At 49.2% G+C, this 12,294-nt stretch overlaps 1 protein-coding gene across 1 annotated transcript in view; it reads right to left on the minus strand.

The window, feature by feature from the left end:
- The window catches only part of TTLL11 (tubulin tyrosine ligase like 11), a 225,994-nt gene extending 223,056 nt beyond the window's left edge, over positions 1–2,938 (minus strand). The window contains exon 1 of the mRNA XM_021691507.2: positions 2,359–2,938. Within this exon, the coding sequence (XP_021547182.2) occupies positions 2,359–2,793 (435 nt within the window). The 5' untranslated portion in view covers positions 2,794–2,938. The remainder of the gene's footprint in view (positions 1–2,358) is intronic.
- Positions 2,939–12,294: the final 9,356 nt, after the last annotated feature.

A 12,294-nucleotide genomic window follows, 5' to 3' on the forward strand; every position in this document is an offset into this window, starting at 1 on the left:
CTCAGCCTCCCAAAAACAAGTCCACATCCCCCATCTGACCCCTGCTCATTTCCCCAGCCTCCCCTCACCACCATCCTGCCGCCCACTCATATCCAGCCATACTGAACTACATGCAAAGCCCCAAAGGTACCTCTATGCCCATACTACGCCCTCTACCAGAGATCCAAAGTCGACAGCCCCTAAATAACTCCCACTCCTCTTCAACACTCAGAACTCAGTTTATACCTCTCTCCTCCAGGAAACTCTTCTTGAGATGGCCTTCCTCTTCTCCCCCAGCACTTACACCTTTACATAGGGACAGGGAGACACACATCACATAATGTGTTCATCCATTTAACAAGTATTTATTGAACACCTTCTATGTGCCAAGCACCTGAGGATACAGCAGTAAATAAAACAAAGCCCTTGCCCTCGTGGAGCTTACATTCTAATGAGGGAAACAGGTAATAAACAAACAATACATAATATAGCGTCGAGTAGAGTTTAGCGCTATAAAAAAGATAATAAAGAAGAGCAAGGGTTGGAGGAGGGATCACAGGGGAAGGCTTCTCTGAGGAGGTGGCGTTTGCTCAAAGAGCAAAAGTGACAGAGTGAGCCATGCAAATAACTGGGAAAAGAGCATTTCAGGAAGCAGCAGTAAAGATCCTATAATCACTGCAATGATTTTTTTTTTTTACTTGTGTTTTTTCCCTACTGAACTATATAAGGTCCTTGAGGGCAGAGGTTACGTCTTAAGCATCTTTGATTCCCAGAGTCCAGCATCCACAGCAAATGCTCACAGACTGAGTGCATGAACCTGGCATGCATGCCTGCTGGTTTCTGAGTCCTTCTGGCTCCATCTCTCAAGATCTAGTCAGCTTTGTGTCTCTCTCTCTCCCACGGGGCTAAGCTAAGCACAGGCCCTCCTTGGGCCAGTCATCCTCACCTGGTTCTGGGCCTGGTTTCAGTCCCTGGATTCTCATTAGGACCATGGCACTAACAAGTTCTCCAATTCTATGATGTTTTGGCCCTCATATCTCTGGCCCAGACCTGGGACCCTGCCCAGAACTGGGAGCCCTCCTCCCAGGTATCCTAGGCATAGAAGTCCTCCTCTGAATCCCAAGCCCCAAGCCTGGGGACCCTGACACCCAGGGAGTGGGGAATGGGGAGTGAGACTTCCCCAATGGCTAACCCCTACCTACCTGGAAGTCTGCCCTGCTTGATTCTTGACTTCCCTCCAAACTACATGACTCCTTCCTGTTGGGACATCAACCTTCTGACCTCATCAATTCTTTCTGTGGCCATCTCTCTGTGTGTTCCAACTTCATAAAACCATTCCTGAATGTCTGCCATAGCCAAAGACAGAGCTAAGTACCTGAATCTTCATGTTGCCTGTTGTTGTGGACTCCTGTTCCATCAGCAGACCATCTGAGTCTAAGTCTCCAGACCTGACTCCCCTAAATCACAACCCCACCACTCCTGGAACCCTGTTAAGTAGCCTTAGAAGCTGAAAAGAAAGTCAAATGGCTTTATCGAGTCAGCCAACTGCAACAGGCACCCCTCTGTGTCACTAGTGCTGCATCCCTGCCCCCACCAGGTCTAAAATGGGTTCAGGGATGAATAACCCATTCCTTCACTCGCCCTTGCATCCACCACTTACTGACATGCACCATATGCCAAGTCCTAGAATGTAAAATACAGTTCCTGCCCTGATGATGATGATGGTGGTGGTGACAGTGATGGAGGAGGAGAGAGAGGTGAGGGTGGTAGGATGAGTTACCATTTATTGCACACTTGTGCTATGCCACAATAAGCAGTGAGTCTTCTAATACTAATACGAGACAGGTATTATTAGCTTCACTTCACAGAAAGGAAACAGGCTTAAGAGGTGAAGCAACTTGCTCAAAGTCACAGAGCTAAGTGGCAGGGTGTGGTGAGACCCTAAGTCTGTCTGCCTCCAAACTACCAACTGTTCAACTGCCACACAGTAAGTGCTGAACGAAGAGAACTTAAATGAAGAAGTGAAAGAGAGGGTCCCGGGCCCCGAGGACCCAAAGCTGGGGGAGGAGACAGACATAAAAGCTAAGATCTACAACGCAGGGGAGAGCTGGTATCTACAGCAGGTGAGCGCTGAGGGCTAGAAGCCAGAGCCGTAGTGCAGGGGAGCCCGGGGAAGGAGTCGGCTAACCTGACCAGGAGCGGGCTGAAAGCCTTCTGGAGGAAGTGACTTTAGGGGCTAGGCCTTGAAGGATGAGCACCTGGAGCGTGGCGCTCGGCAGGAGCTCAGCCCTCAGCCCTGTCGTGGGCCGCCGGGTCCTCTGAGGTCGAACTGTCCACCCTCCCGCCGTGCCCACGCGGCCGGGCCGGGCCGGGCCTCACCTCCTTCCACTTGAGCTGGCGGATGCTGATCTTCAGGGCGTCCAGGGAGGTCCTGGCCTTGGAGCTGTCCACGGTGACCGGCCGCTGGGAGCAGTACTCGTCCGCCGAGCGGCCCGAGCTCCGCCGGCAGCCCCGGCCCTTGCTCCGGGGCTTCCGGTGCGGACAGAGGCCCCGCGCCCGCGCCGGCTGCGGCTTGGCCAGGGGCAGCGTGGGCAGCGGCCGCGGGACGACGCGGGCGTCCCCCTCCTCGGCCGCGCGGGGCTGCGCCGGGGCCCCCTCCCTGGGCTGCTGCTCCGGCGCCTTGCGCTCCGGCTCTCCGGCCGCGCCCGAGTCCACGCCGCCCTGCTCCGCCGCCGCCGCCGGCGCTTCGGCCACCGCCACTGCCTCCGCCTCCCATCCGGCCGCCAGCTCCCTCTCGGAGCTGCCCCGCTGCATGGCGCTCAGGGCCGGTGCCAGCGCCAGTGCCACCGCCGCCGCCGCCGCTCCGCCGCCCCGGCCCGCGACCAAACTGCCGCCGCTGCCACGCGCTCCCCGCCTGAGCCCGTTGCCATGATCGCTCAGGCTCCGGTTGACAAGGGCAGTCGCCTCCTCGGGACGGGGCCCGGGAAGGGACAATCGCCGCCGGAGCCGCGGCGACCTCATAGGCGACGGCGCCCACGTGATCAGGCCTGTCACAGAAGCGGTGGCGGCCATCTTGGAAGAGGGCGGAAAGCCGCCTGGGCCCGCCCGCCCGGGGAGACGGCACTGGCCTTCTGAGGGCGCAGAACTTGGGAGAGGCAGAAGATGAGATGGAGGTTACGAAGGTGTTGGGCGCTTGTGGGGCTCCTGAGCCCGGGGGCTGCGGAGGACGGACGAAAATCTCAAACAAGAGGCCCACTTTCCCCCACCTCCCATACACAGTTGCTAGAATAACTCCCTCGGAAGGAGGAGACAGAACCTCGCCCCGTGGAGGGAACTCCACCATCGGGAAGCACCTCAGTCTGATGAGGAACAGGCCCAGTCCAGGCCCTGGGGGAGCAGCTATCCGCTGAAAGAAACACCTGCTGGTCCCGGGAGAGGCCCAGACGGAGAAGGGAGACATCTTTCCCTGCTCTCAGAGAACGCCCCATGGGATGGAGAAGCCCTACACATTCCCAGTCAAGTTGAGGGCATTAACACCGCTTTTCTTATTATGTCATTTTTTTTTTTTGTGGTAAAATAAACATAAAAGTTACCATTGTAACTTCTTTTAGGTGTGCAGTTCAAAGGCATTAAGTGCATTCGCATTATTTTGTAAAAACTATCACCAACATCCATTTCTGGAACTTCCATCTTCTCAAAGTGAAACTCTGTACTCATTAAACCATAACTCCCCAGCCTCCCTCCCCCCAGCTCCTGGCAACCACGCTTCTACTTTCTCTCTATGAATTTGACTCCTCCAGGGACCTCATTACATACAAGTGGAATCATACAATATTTGTCCCTCTGTGTCTAGTGAATTTCACTCAGCATAATGCCTTCACGGTTCATCCATGTTGTAGCATATCTCAGAATGTCATTCCTTTCTAAGACTGGATAATGTTTTGCTGCATGAATCTACCACATTGTCTGTACCCATTCATCTGTCAGTAGACATTTGGATTGCTTCCACCTGTTGGCTACTGAGATTAATGCTGCGAGGAGCATGGGTGCACAGATACCTTTTCAAGTCCCTGCTTTAATTTCTTTTGGGTTGCAATATATCTTTAAAGCCAATCCAAGAAGAGGGTTCTCCCCTCTCACCTTAGGGAGCCACATTTGTTTGTTTTTGTTTGTTTGTTTGGGTTTTTTTTTTAGGGAATGCAGTTGGGAAGGTGTAACTTCACCTTCACCAACTTCACCCCAGACTGAAGACAGTAACCGTAACTGCACACCGGTGGCCCCTCTTTCTCACTCATCTCCCCTGGTCTCTTGTTTCTTTTTTTGGCCCGGGGATTCCCTGTGTAAATAAACTGCCTTGAAATGCACCAGTCATAAACTCAAGAGGCCCAAACATCCTTTTAGCAGGCAGAGGGCGCTCTCATCTCTTTCTCTGGAGGCCACCGTGGTTTATTTCAGGGTTTAATATACTCATGTGACTGCCTGTACCTGAGTTATCTGGGTGCTTATTTAGAATGCAGGTTCCTGAACCCCAACCCCAGAGATTTTGATGCAGAATATTTGGGTGGGACTGGGGGTCTGTATGTTAAATTAGCTCCTCTGCTGATTCGAAGGCACCCAGTGTCAAGAACCATTGATCTGATCTATGTCAAGGCCTTTGGAGATCCGTGGAGCTGTCCGTGGTACCAAAGAGAAGCCCTCACCACCCCCCAATCTCTTTACACCACCCTACTCACCCCACCAAATCCTGTCTCTCCTCCTCCATCCCTGGTCTCATCGAGGGGTACTGCCTTTATTCAGTCATCCATGCTTGAAAGTTGCAGCGCCTTAACTTATTCCTCTCCCCAGCCTCCTAAAATCAGTCCATCTCCAAGTCGTATACATTTTTCACTGAAATGTCTCTCTCATCTTCCCTCTCTTGTCCATCCTTATTATCGTTGTCCCAATTCAGCCGTCAGCCTGGACCATTGCACCAGCCTCCTCATGGGTTGCCCTACATTGGACCTCACTCAGATGTCTCCATCTTGGATAAGCTTTCCTCAGTGCCCACAAGCAAATAGTTAACTCTCTCTACCCTTCTACTGACATATGTGATAACCCTCTACCATGTCTGTCACACTGTATAGAAATCATCTTAGCCCCCTCCAGTAGTCTGAGAAGGAACATGTCTGGTCTGATTTATCTCTATACGTCATTTCCAGGGGCCAGAACAAAGAGGTCCTCAGAAAGTAGTGTGAATGCATACTTTAATAGTTGCTTTTCACTTCATTTGCCAAATCTGGAAAGACCATTCCATGCAGATATAGTCATATTCATTTGGCCTTGCATCTCAAAAATCTGCCTCAGGGCTTTTGCACATGCCCTTCCTCTGCCTAGAACACTCTTTCTCTAGAACTCTGCCTACCTCTCCTTCAGCATTTAGTGTAGATGATACATCTACAGAGATACCTCCAATTTCTCAATCTAAATCAGCCCTCTTCGGATGAAATAGCGATGCAAGAGAGAAAAACAGGAGGAATCACAGGCAGGGTACAATTAAGTGCCAAATAAGGCAAGGAGTAAAAAAAACTACTTAGGTAGGAGTTCAAGGAATGGAGAATTTACTGTGAATTAGAAAGCTAGATAAGACTTCCTATAAGAGATGGAATATAAACTAAGTCTTCAAGATGGAGTGACAATCAGATAGATAGAAAGTAGCTGGGGTGGTCATTCCAGAGGCTGTGGGCAGGGCTGCCATGTGCAGTCATGCACATACCCAAGGGGCCTCAAAAGGGCTGAAATCCAACTTGTGCTCTGCCCACCAAGCCTCAGCCATTGAGGCTTTGTCCACTGGAAGGGGGCACCTTTGCCAATTGGTTCATAGGCTCCCGGGGCTAGTGGAGGTCCTACAATGAGAGAGAGGTGAGGAAAAGGCACAGTGCAAGTAGATTTAAGAAGTGGGTAATCGTAAGTCTCTTTGGGACCACACTGGTTGAAACACTAGCCTTAGAGGGAGGGAGAACAGAAAAGAAGGCCCATTTGATTTCATTGTCAGATCTTTGAACACTTCCGTGAGCTCTGACTCCTCAGGGAACTGTGTTAGTGGAAAATCCAACCCCAAACGGGACTCCTCAAAGAGAAGCCGGCTGAGGAGCAAACAGCAGGTTAGAATGAGGGCCTGGGACGATTTCTCGAAAATAGGAAAATGTGTCAAAAAGTGGATCCCTCCCATAGTTCTCTCCTTTTCCTTCACAGCACTCACTACAGCTTAGAGTGGGAGTCTCGCCTGTCTGTTTATTTGCAGTGGTCTGTCTTGCTGGCCAGAGTCCGAGGGCCAGAAGTAAGGAGCGTGCTATTCTTGCTGACCACTTGATCCCAAGGCCTAGTTCGGTGCCTGGCAGAACTGTTTCTTGAATGAATGAATGAATGAATGAATGGAAAAGAAAACTCAGATATTCAACAATAAAGAAGTAATGAAGCAAACAGTGGCAAATGCTGTCAATGACAACTCTAGCCGCTTAGGAAACTGTTGATGATGTAACATTAAGCAAACGGGGGCAAGCATTGCAATGACAATGCTGAGACACTGTTCTGCATAAACAGGGCCTGGAAGAATACAGAGACAAAGGAGAACAGCTGTGGATCTTGGCTGAAATTTGCCTCGCAATTTGGGTACACTGTATCAACCTTGGGGCTCTTCATATCCTTAGACCCAGAAACCCATCCCATTTCTAGAGACTTATGCCATGAATCGGAAAGGCAGACGCAGCTTTCCACGGTGATGTATTACCAGGAGCAAACCTCTCAGCCCCAGGCTCTGACCTAAGCATTTTACATACACCGCATCCTGTAATCTTCACAACAGCCCTGGGATAAGTCCTGTTACGAATCACATTTTACAGATACAGAGAGAAATTGTTACCCTGAGAAGTCACTTGCCCAAGTCACACGGCCAGGAAAGGGTTCCAACTCAGCATGGCGTGACATTAGCACCCAGCTCCCAACACCCACACTCACCCCCACACCAGGACTTTGTGCACAAAAATACTCAACATATGGAAAAGAAGGAAAAAAAAGAGAGAGAGGAACCAAAAAACAGAGTCTTAGCTACAGAGAACAAACAGATGGTTACCAGAGGGGAGGTTGGGGAGTGGTGGTGAAGTAGATGAAGGGGATGAAGAGAACACTGATCATGATGAGCACTCAGTAATGTAAGGAACTGCTGAATCACTGTATTGTACACCTGAAACTAATACAAGACTATATGTTAATTATACTGGAATTAAACTTTAAAAAAGTTGTAAAACCAAAAACTAAAAAAATTTTTAAAATAAAAGCTAAAAACATACTCAACATGTTTATACATAACTGAGCCCATATGTATGTCTATGTATTTATACGTAAATATATATACACACTAATCCTGAGCTATGTGAAAATTATATGCAGAGAAGAACACTGGAAGCAAATATGCCAATATATTAATAGTGGTTATTCTGGGTAGTGGAATTAGGATGACTGATTTTCTTCTTTAATCTTTTCTATATTTTCTTTTCTTTTTTTTTAAGTATACTCCATGCCCGGTGTGGAGCCCAAACGCAGGGCTTGAACTCACGACCCTGAGATCAAGACTTGAGCTGAGATCAAGAGTTGCCTGCTTAACCCACTGAGCCACCCAGGCGCCCCTATTCTTTTCTATATTTTCCAAATTTTCTGCAATTAACATGCATTGTTTTGATAACTGGAAAAAATAATTTTTAAATTAAAAAAAGTCCTCTGATTGTTCTATCACTTTTACAGCCAAGTCCATTTCTGGGGAAAGACATAGGAAGGAACGGTTCAAGGGAGAGGGATGTGAGCAGCTTGGACTCCAGTTGTTTCTGTCCTGTTAGTATCCAAGACCACCACCAGGTGGCGCATGAGGTCCAGGGTTTTTTTTGCAGAGGCTGAAGCCAGATGAGGTGCAGGGAAGGTCTAGAGCAACCAGCATCTGAGTGAAACTGAAGAGCTCCTGCGTGGCTCTATTTGCAAACGCACTTTTGCACCTCGTGGCTTTTGCAAGTGTTGCTGTCTCTGCCTGGTGCATCCTCCTCTACACCCCAATGACCCCCTGTCTGGTCAGTGAGCTGTTTATCCTTAAGGCCCAGATCCAAAATCTCCTCCTCCTCTTAGACAAAGTGGTGGAGTGTCCAGGAGCACCAGGGTTCCCGGAATAGCACATGACCAATCTTAATGAGTGAGCAGAAGGCTTCATGTGCAATTTAGGGTTAACTTTCTCAAATAAGTGGTTTCTTTTTGAATAACAATACTAGTCATTGTTCACTGTGCACACGTGTATGAGCAGGGACATCAGTCTTTTCCTGCTCTTGGACTAGAACCTCCACCATCAGCTCTCTTGGGCCTCTGGTCTGCCAGCTGCAGATCTTGCGTCTTGTTAGTCTCCATAATCACCTGAGCCAGTTCTTCATAACCTATTGGCTCTCTTTCTATGCATGCAGTAATACAGAAGGTTCTATGGAGTTTCATGAACTGAGCACATGCATGCAACCAACAACCAAAGCAAGGACCAGAACATCCCCAGAACCCTGGAAGCCCCCATATGTATCCTTCAATCACCACCCCACCCCCACCCCAGGGTAACCACTTTCCTGACTTCTAAGGAGTTAGATCAGATTTGTTTAAAATATAATAACTTTTAGCTGACTTCAAGTTTTTAATGAATTCAAGCCATATATGATCCACTGGGTGCACAGAGGATCAGAATGCGGAATGGTCTTCAAACATAAGGGACAGTGGGGCCCACAGTGGGTGAAGTCTACAGGGCACTGGGACTCCGCTTCATGGCAGGCTTTGAAAACTTCATGTGATGTTGATCAGATGAGCACCCCTTCCCACCCCTAGCTCACTTCATGTACAGGCTGTGAGCAAGAGTTGGGGCCGGGGGCGGTGCTTCCAGAGGACATAAGGAGGGTAGCCTGGCAGAGAGCATAGCTGGAGGAAAGGCCCAGAGTGGAGACCTCAGAATGCAAGGGAGCAATGGGGTGCTGGTGGGGGTGGTAAAGACATGGGGAGGTTGGCAGGTCAGTGTCAAAACAAGCTTCTTCCCATAATCATGGGGATCCCTCGGAGGCTTTTGAGCGGAGGACTGACATGGTCAGATTTCTATTTCAGAAAGAACACTCTGAGCATTAAGAAACAGAATTGACTAGCATATACTGGGCTAGACACTGCTCTAAGCCCTTGACGTGGGTTATCTAGTCCAGTGCTCACGGCAACCAAGGAGGTAGGTAGCGTTAGTATCCCCCATTTACATGTCAGCAGTCAGTCCAAGAGGGAGCTAGTGCCCAAACTCACCCAGCTGAAAGGGGCAGAGCCAACTGCGGCTCAGAGCCTGACCCTTAACCTGACTCTGCCTTAGGAGAGGGGTGGGGGCAGGACCGGAAGTGGAGAGACCAGCCCTCGATGCAGTTAAGTAGCCAGGGGGTGACAAGCTGGGGACCCTGGGAAGAGGTGTGGGGGGACGGGAGATCTTCCTGCTGTTCAGGCCACAGCAGGCTCCCTTTCCCTGGGCCCCAACATTTGGCCTGGGCTCCCTCTCACCAGCCTCACTCTGGGGTTCCTGGAGACCCCCAGCCTTCTCCTCCCTCACCATCCCCAGCTGCAGATCTTGTGTCTCCAAAGACTCATCCCCAAAGACTCATCCTCTTAATACTTAAACTCATCCAAGGAAGACACTGAGGAGACGGCAGTGAGTCCGGGGCCCCACAGCTCGGGTCTCCACACTGGGAATCCTGATCCTCTGTGGGAGGGTCTCTGGGAGATGTGAGGGCCCTGGCCCCCTCTAGTTATCATGCCAAGGTCGGGCAGGGCTGATCCCAGCTGTCTCCAGCCTCCTTCCCTTCTAGGCCTCTTCCTCTAGGCATCCCTCTCCCCTGCCTTCAACCCCTACGCCTGCCTCCCCTCATCTTGGTGGGTGAGTGGCCAGTAGGAGTCCTCTAGAATAGCAGTGCCCTCCCACAGAGCCCCTGTCCTGGGAAAGCTCTTGGGAAAGGCTGCCAGGTGCCAGGTGGGCAGCTGCCCCTGGTGGACAGACCACCCGGAGGGAAGAAGATGGCTCCAGGGAGAAAGTAAAGCTGCAGAAGGAGGCCTGCAGCTTTCCTGTCTGCCCCAAGAAAAGAGGGAAGGAAGGAGGGAGAGACGGAGGCAGGAAGGAAACTAATGTTTGCTCAGCAGGTCCAATACTGGTACAAACCTTCATGGTAAAGATCATAGGGTTCTAAAGTCCAGAGCAAGAGTCAGCAAACTTCTTTAAAGGGCCATGTGGTAAACAGTCTAGGCTTTGCAGGCTTCCATTGCCACTCTGCCCTTGCGGTGAGGGAACAGCCCTAGACAGTATGCAAATGAGTGGGCTAGCAGAGCTGTGCGCCAATAAAACTTTATTTACAAAAACAGGCAGGAAAGATGCTCAATATCATTGGCCATCAGGGAAATGCAAACCGAAATCACAATTAGATACTATTTCGGACCCACTAGGATGGCTATAATAAAAAAGACAGATAAGGGGGCGCCTGGGTGGCTCAGTCGTTAAGCGTCTGCCTTCGGCTCAGGTCATGATCCCAGGATCCTGGGATCGAGCCCTGCATCGGGCTCCCTGCTCGGCGGGAAGCCTGCTTCTCCCTCTCCCACTCCCCCTGCTTGTGTTCCATTTCTCTATCTCTCTCTCTGTCAAATAAATAAATAAAATCTTTAAAAAAAAAAGACAGGTAAGGTTGGTGAGGATGTGGAGAAACTAGAACCTTCGTACACACAGGGTTCAATATAAGCCAGCCTGGCTGCTTTGGAAACTGGTGGGGCAGGTCCCCCAAGGGTGATAAACACAGAGGTACCATGTGACCCAGCAATTCCACTCCCAGGTACGTCCCCGGGAGAAATGAAGGCATATCCACACGAAAACCTGTACAAGAATATGGACAGCACCACGATCCAGAAGAATCCCCAAGTGGAAACAACCCAAATGTCCATCAACCAATAAATGGATAAATAAAATGTGGCATCATCCATTCAACAGAACACTATTTGGCAATAAAAAAGAACGAAGAAATACAAAACATAAGAAATTTCTCAGTATATAATAACATTAATCTCCAGGAACTACGGAAAAGGTGCTCTGCCAAAATGAGGGGGTAAAACAAGAAAGAGGAAGACATAAGATTCACAAAGATTTGTAGCAAAAATGAAAATTAAAAAAAAAAGGAATGAAGCACTGACCCATGAACCTTGAAAACATTATGCTAAATGAGAGAAGCCAGATGCATGTTGTATGTTTCTGTTCATATGAAATGTCCAGAATAGGCAAATCTAAGAGAAATTGTGATTTCTGAGGGCTGGGAGGTTCAGGAGACACGGAGGCTGAGGGCTAAGAGATGCAGGGTTTTTGGGGTTTTTTTAGGATGATGAAAATTGATAGTGGTGGTGAATACACAAAGCGGAATAAAACAAAAACTAGTGAATCATACACTTTAAAAATATGAATTATACAGTATATGTCATATTGCAATAGAACTGTTAAAAAAAATAGTGGGCCAGATTCTTCCCACCAGCCATAATTTGCTGACTTCCGATATAAAATAGAGTAGTCAGACCGGGTTGGAATTTTTGCTCTTTTTTGTGACCTCAGGCCAGTTTGATAACTTCTCTGTTCTCTACCGTCCTCATCTGAAAAGCAGAGTGATAATAATAGTACCTATATCAGAGTGTTGGAAAAATTAAGTGAGTTGAAATATGTAAAGTGCCTACACATAGAGGATCTATCGATGTTGATGATTATTCTGTTCAGAGCTGAGACAGAGGGAGGCTCTTATCCAAAGTCATGCAGCGAGTAAGTGACAGAGCTGGAGTTCAAGTTTCCGCGTGTCCAGTGCTGAGCATTTCCTTCTATTTTTGGATCTCTGACTCCTCCATTTCCCGCACCACTCCACAACCAATTAGCCACTGAGTCCCACGTTGGCTTCTCTTGGACACTACCAAATGGACTTTGAGCCAGCTTGAAGGATGTCTTGCTGGGCATGAGGACCACACAGGTCGCTCCAACAGCCCTGTAGCCTCTTGAACTCAAGTGTGTGCATCAGTCAGGATAGGCTATGTTATGCTGCAGTGACAAATGTCCCCCAAGTCTCAGCAACTTAACAGAAAAATCTATCTCTCACCCACACTATGTATACAGAACAGGGGCCCTGCACATAGTTATCACGCAAGGTCATAAGACTGATAGACAACACATGCGTCTATGGCCACCATGGGTGGAAAGAAAGGGAACGTGGTGAGTTACACACTGGTTCT

The sequence above is a fragment of the Neomonachus schauinslandi genome, chromosome 13 (assembly GCF_002201575.2).
Source record: "Neomonachus schauinslandi chromosome 13, ASM220157v2, whole genome shotgun sequence".
Lineage (NCBI taxonomy): Eukaryota > Metazoa > Chordata > Mammalia > Carnivora > Phocidae > Neomonachus > Neomonachus schauinslandi.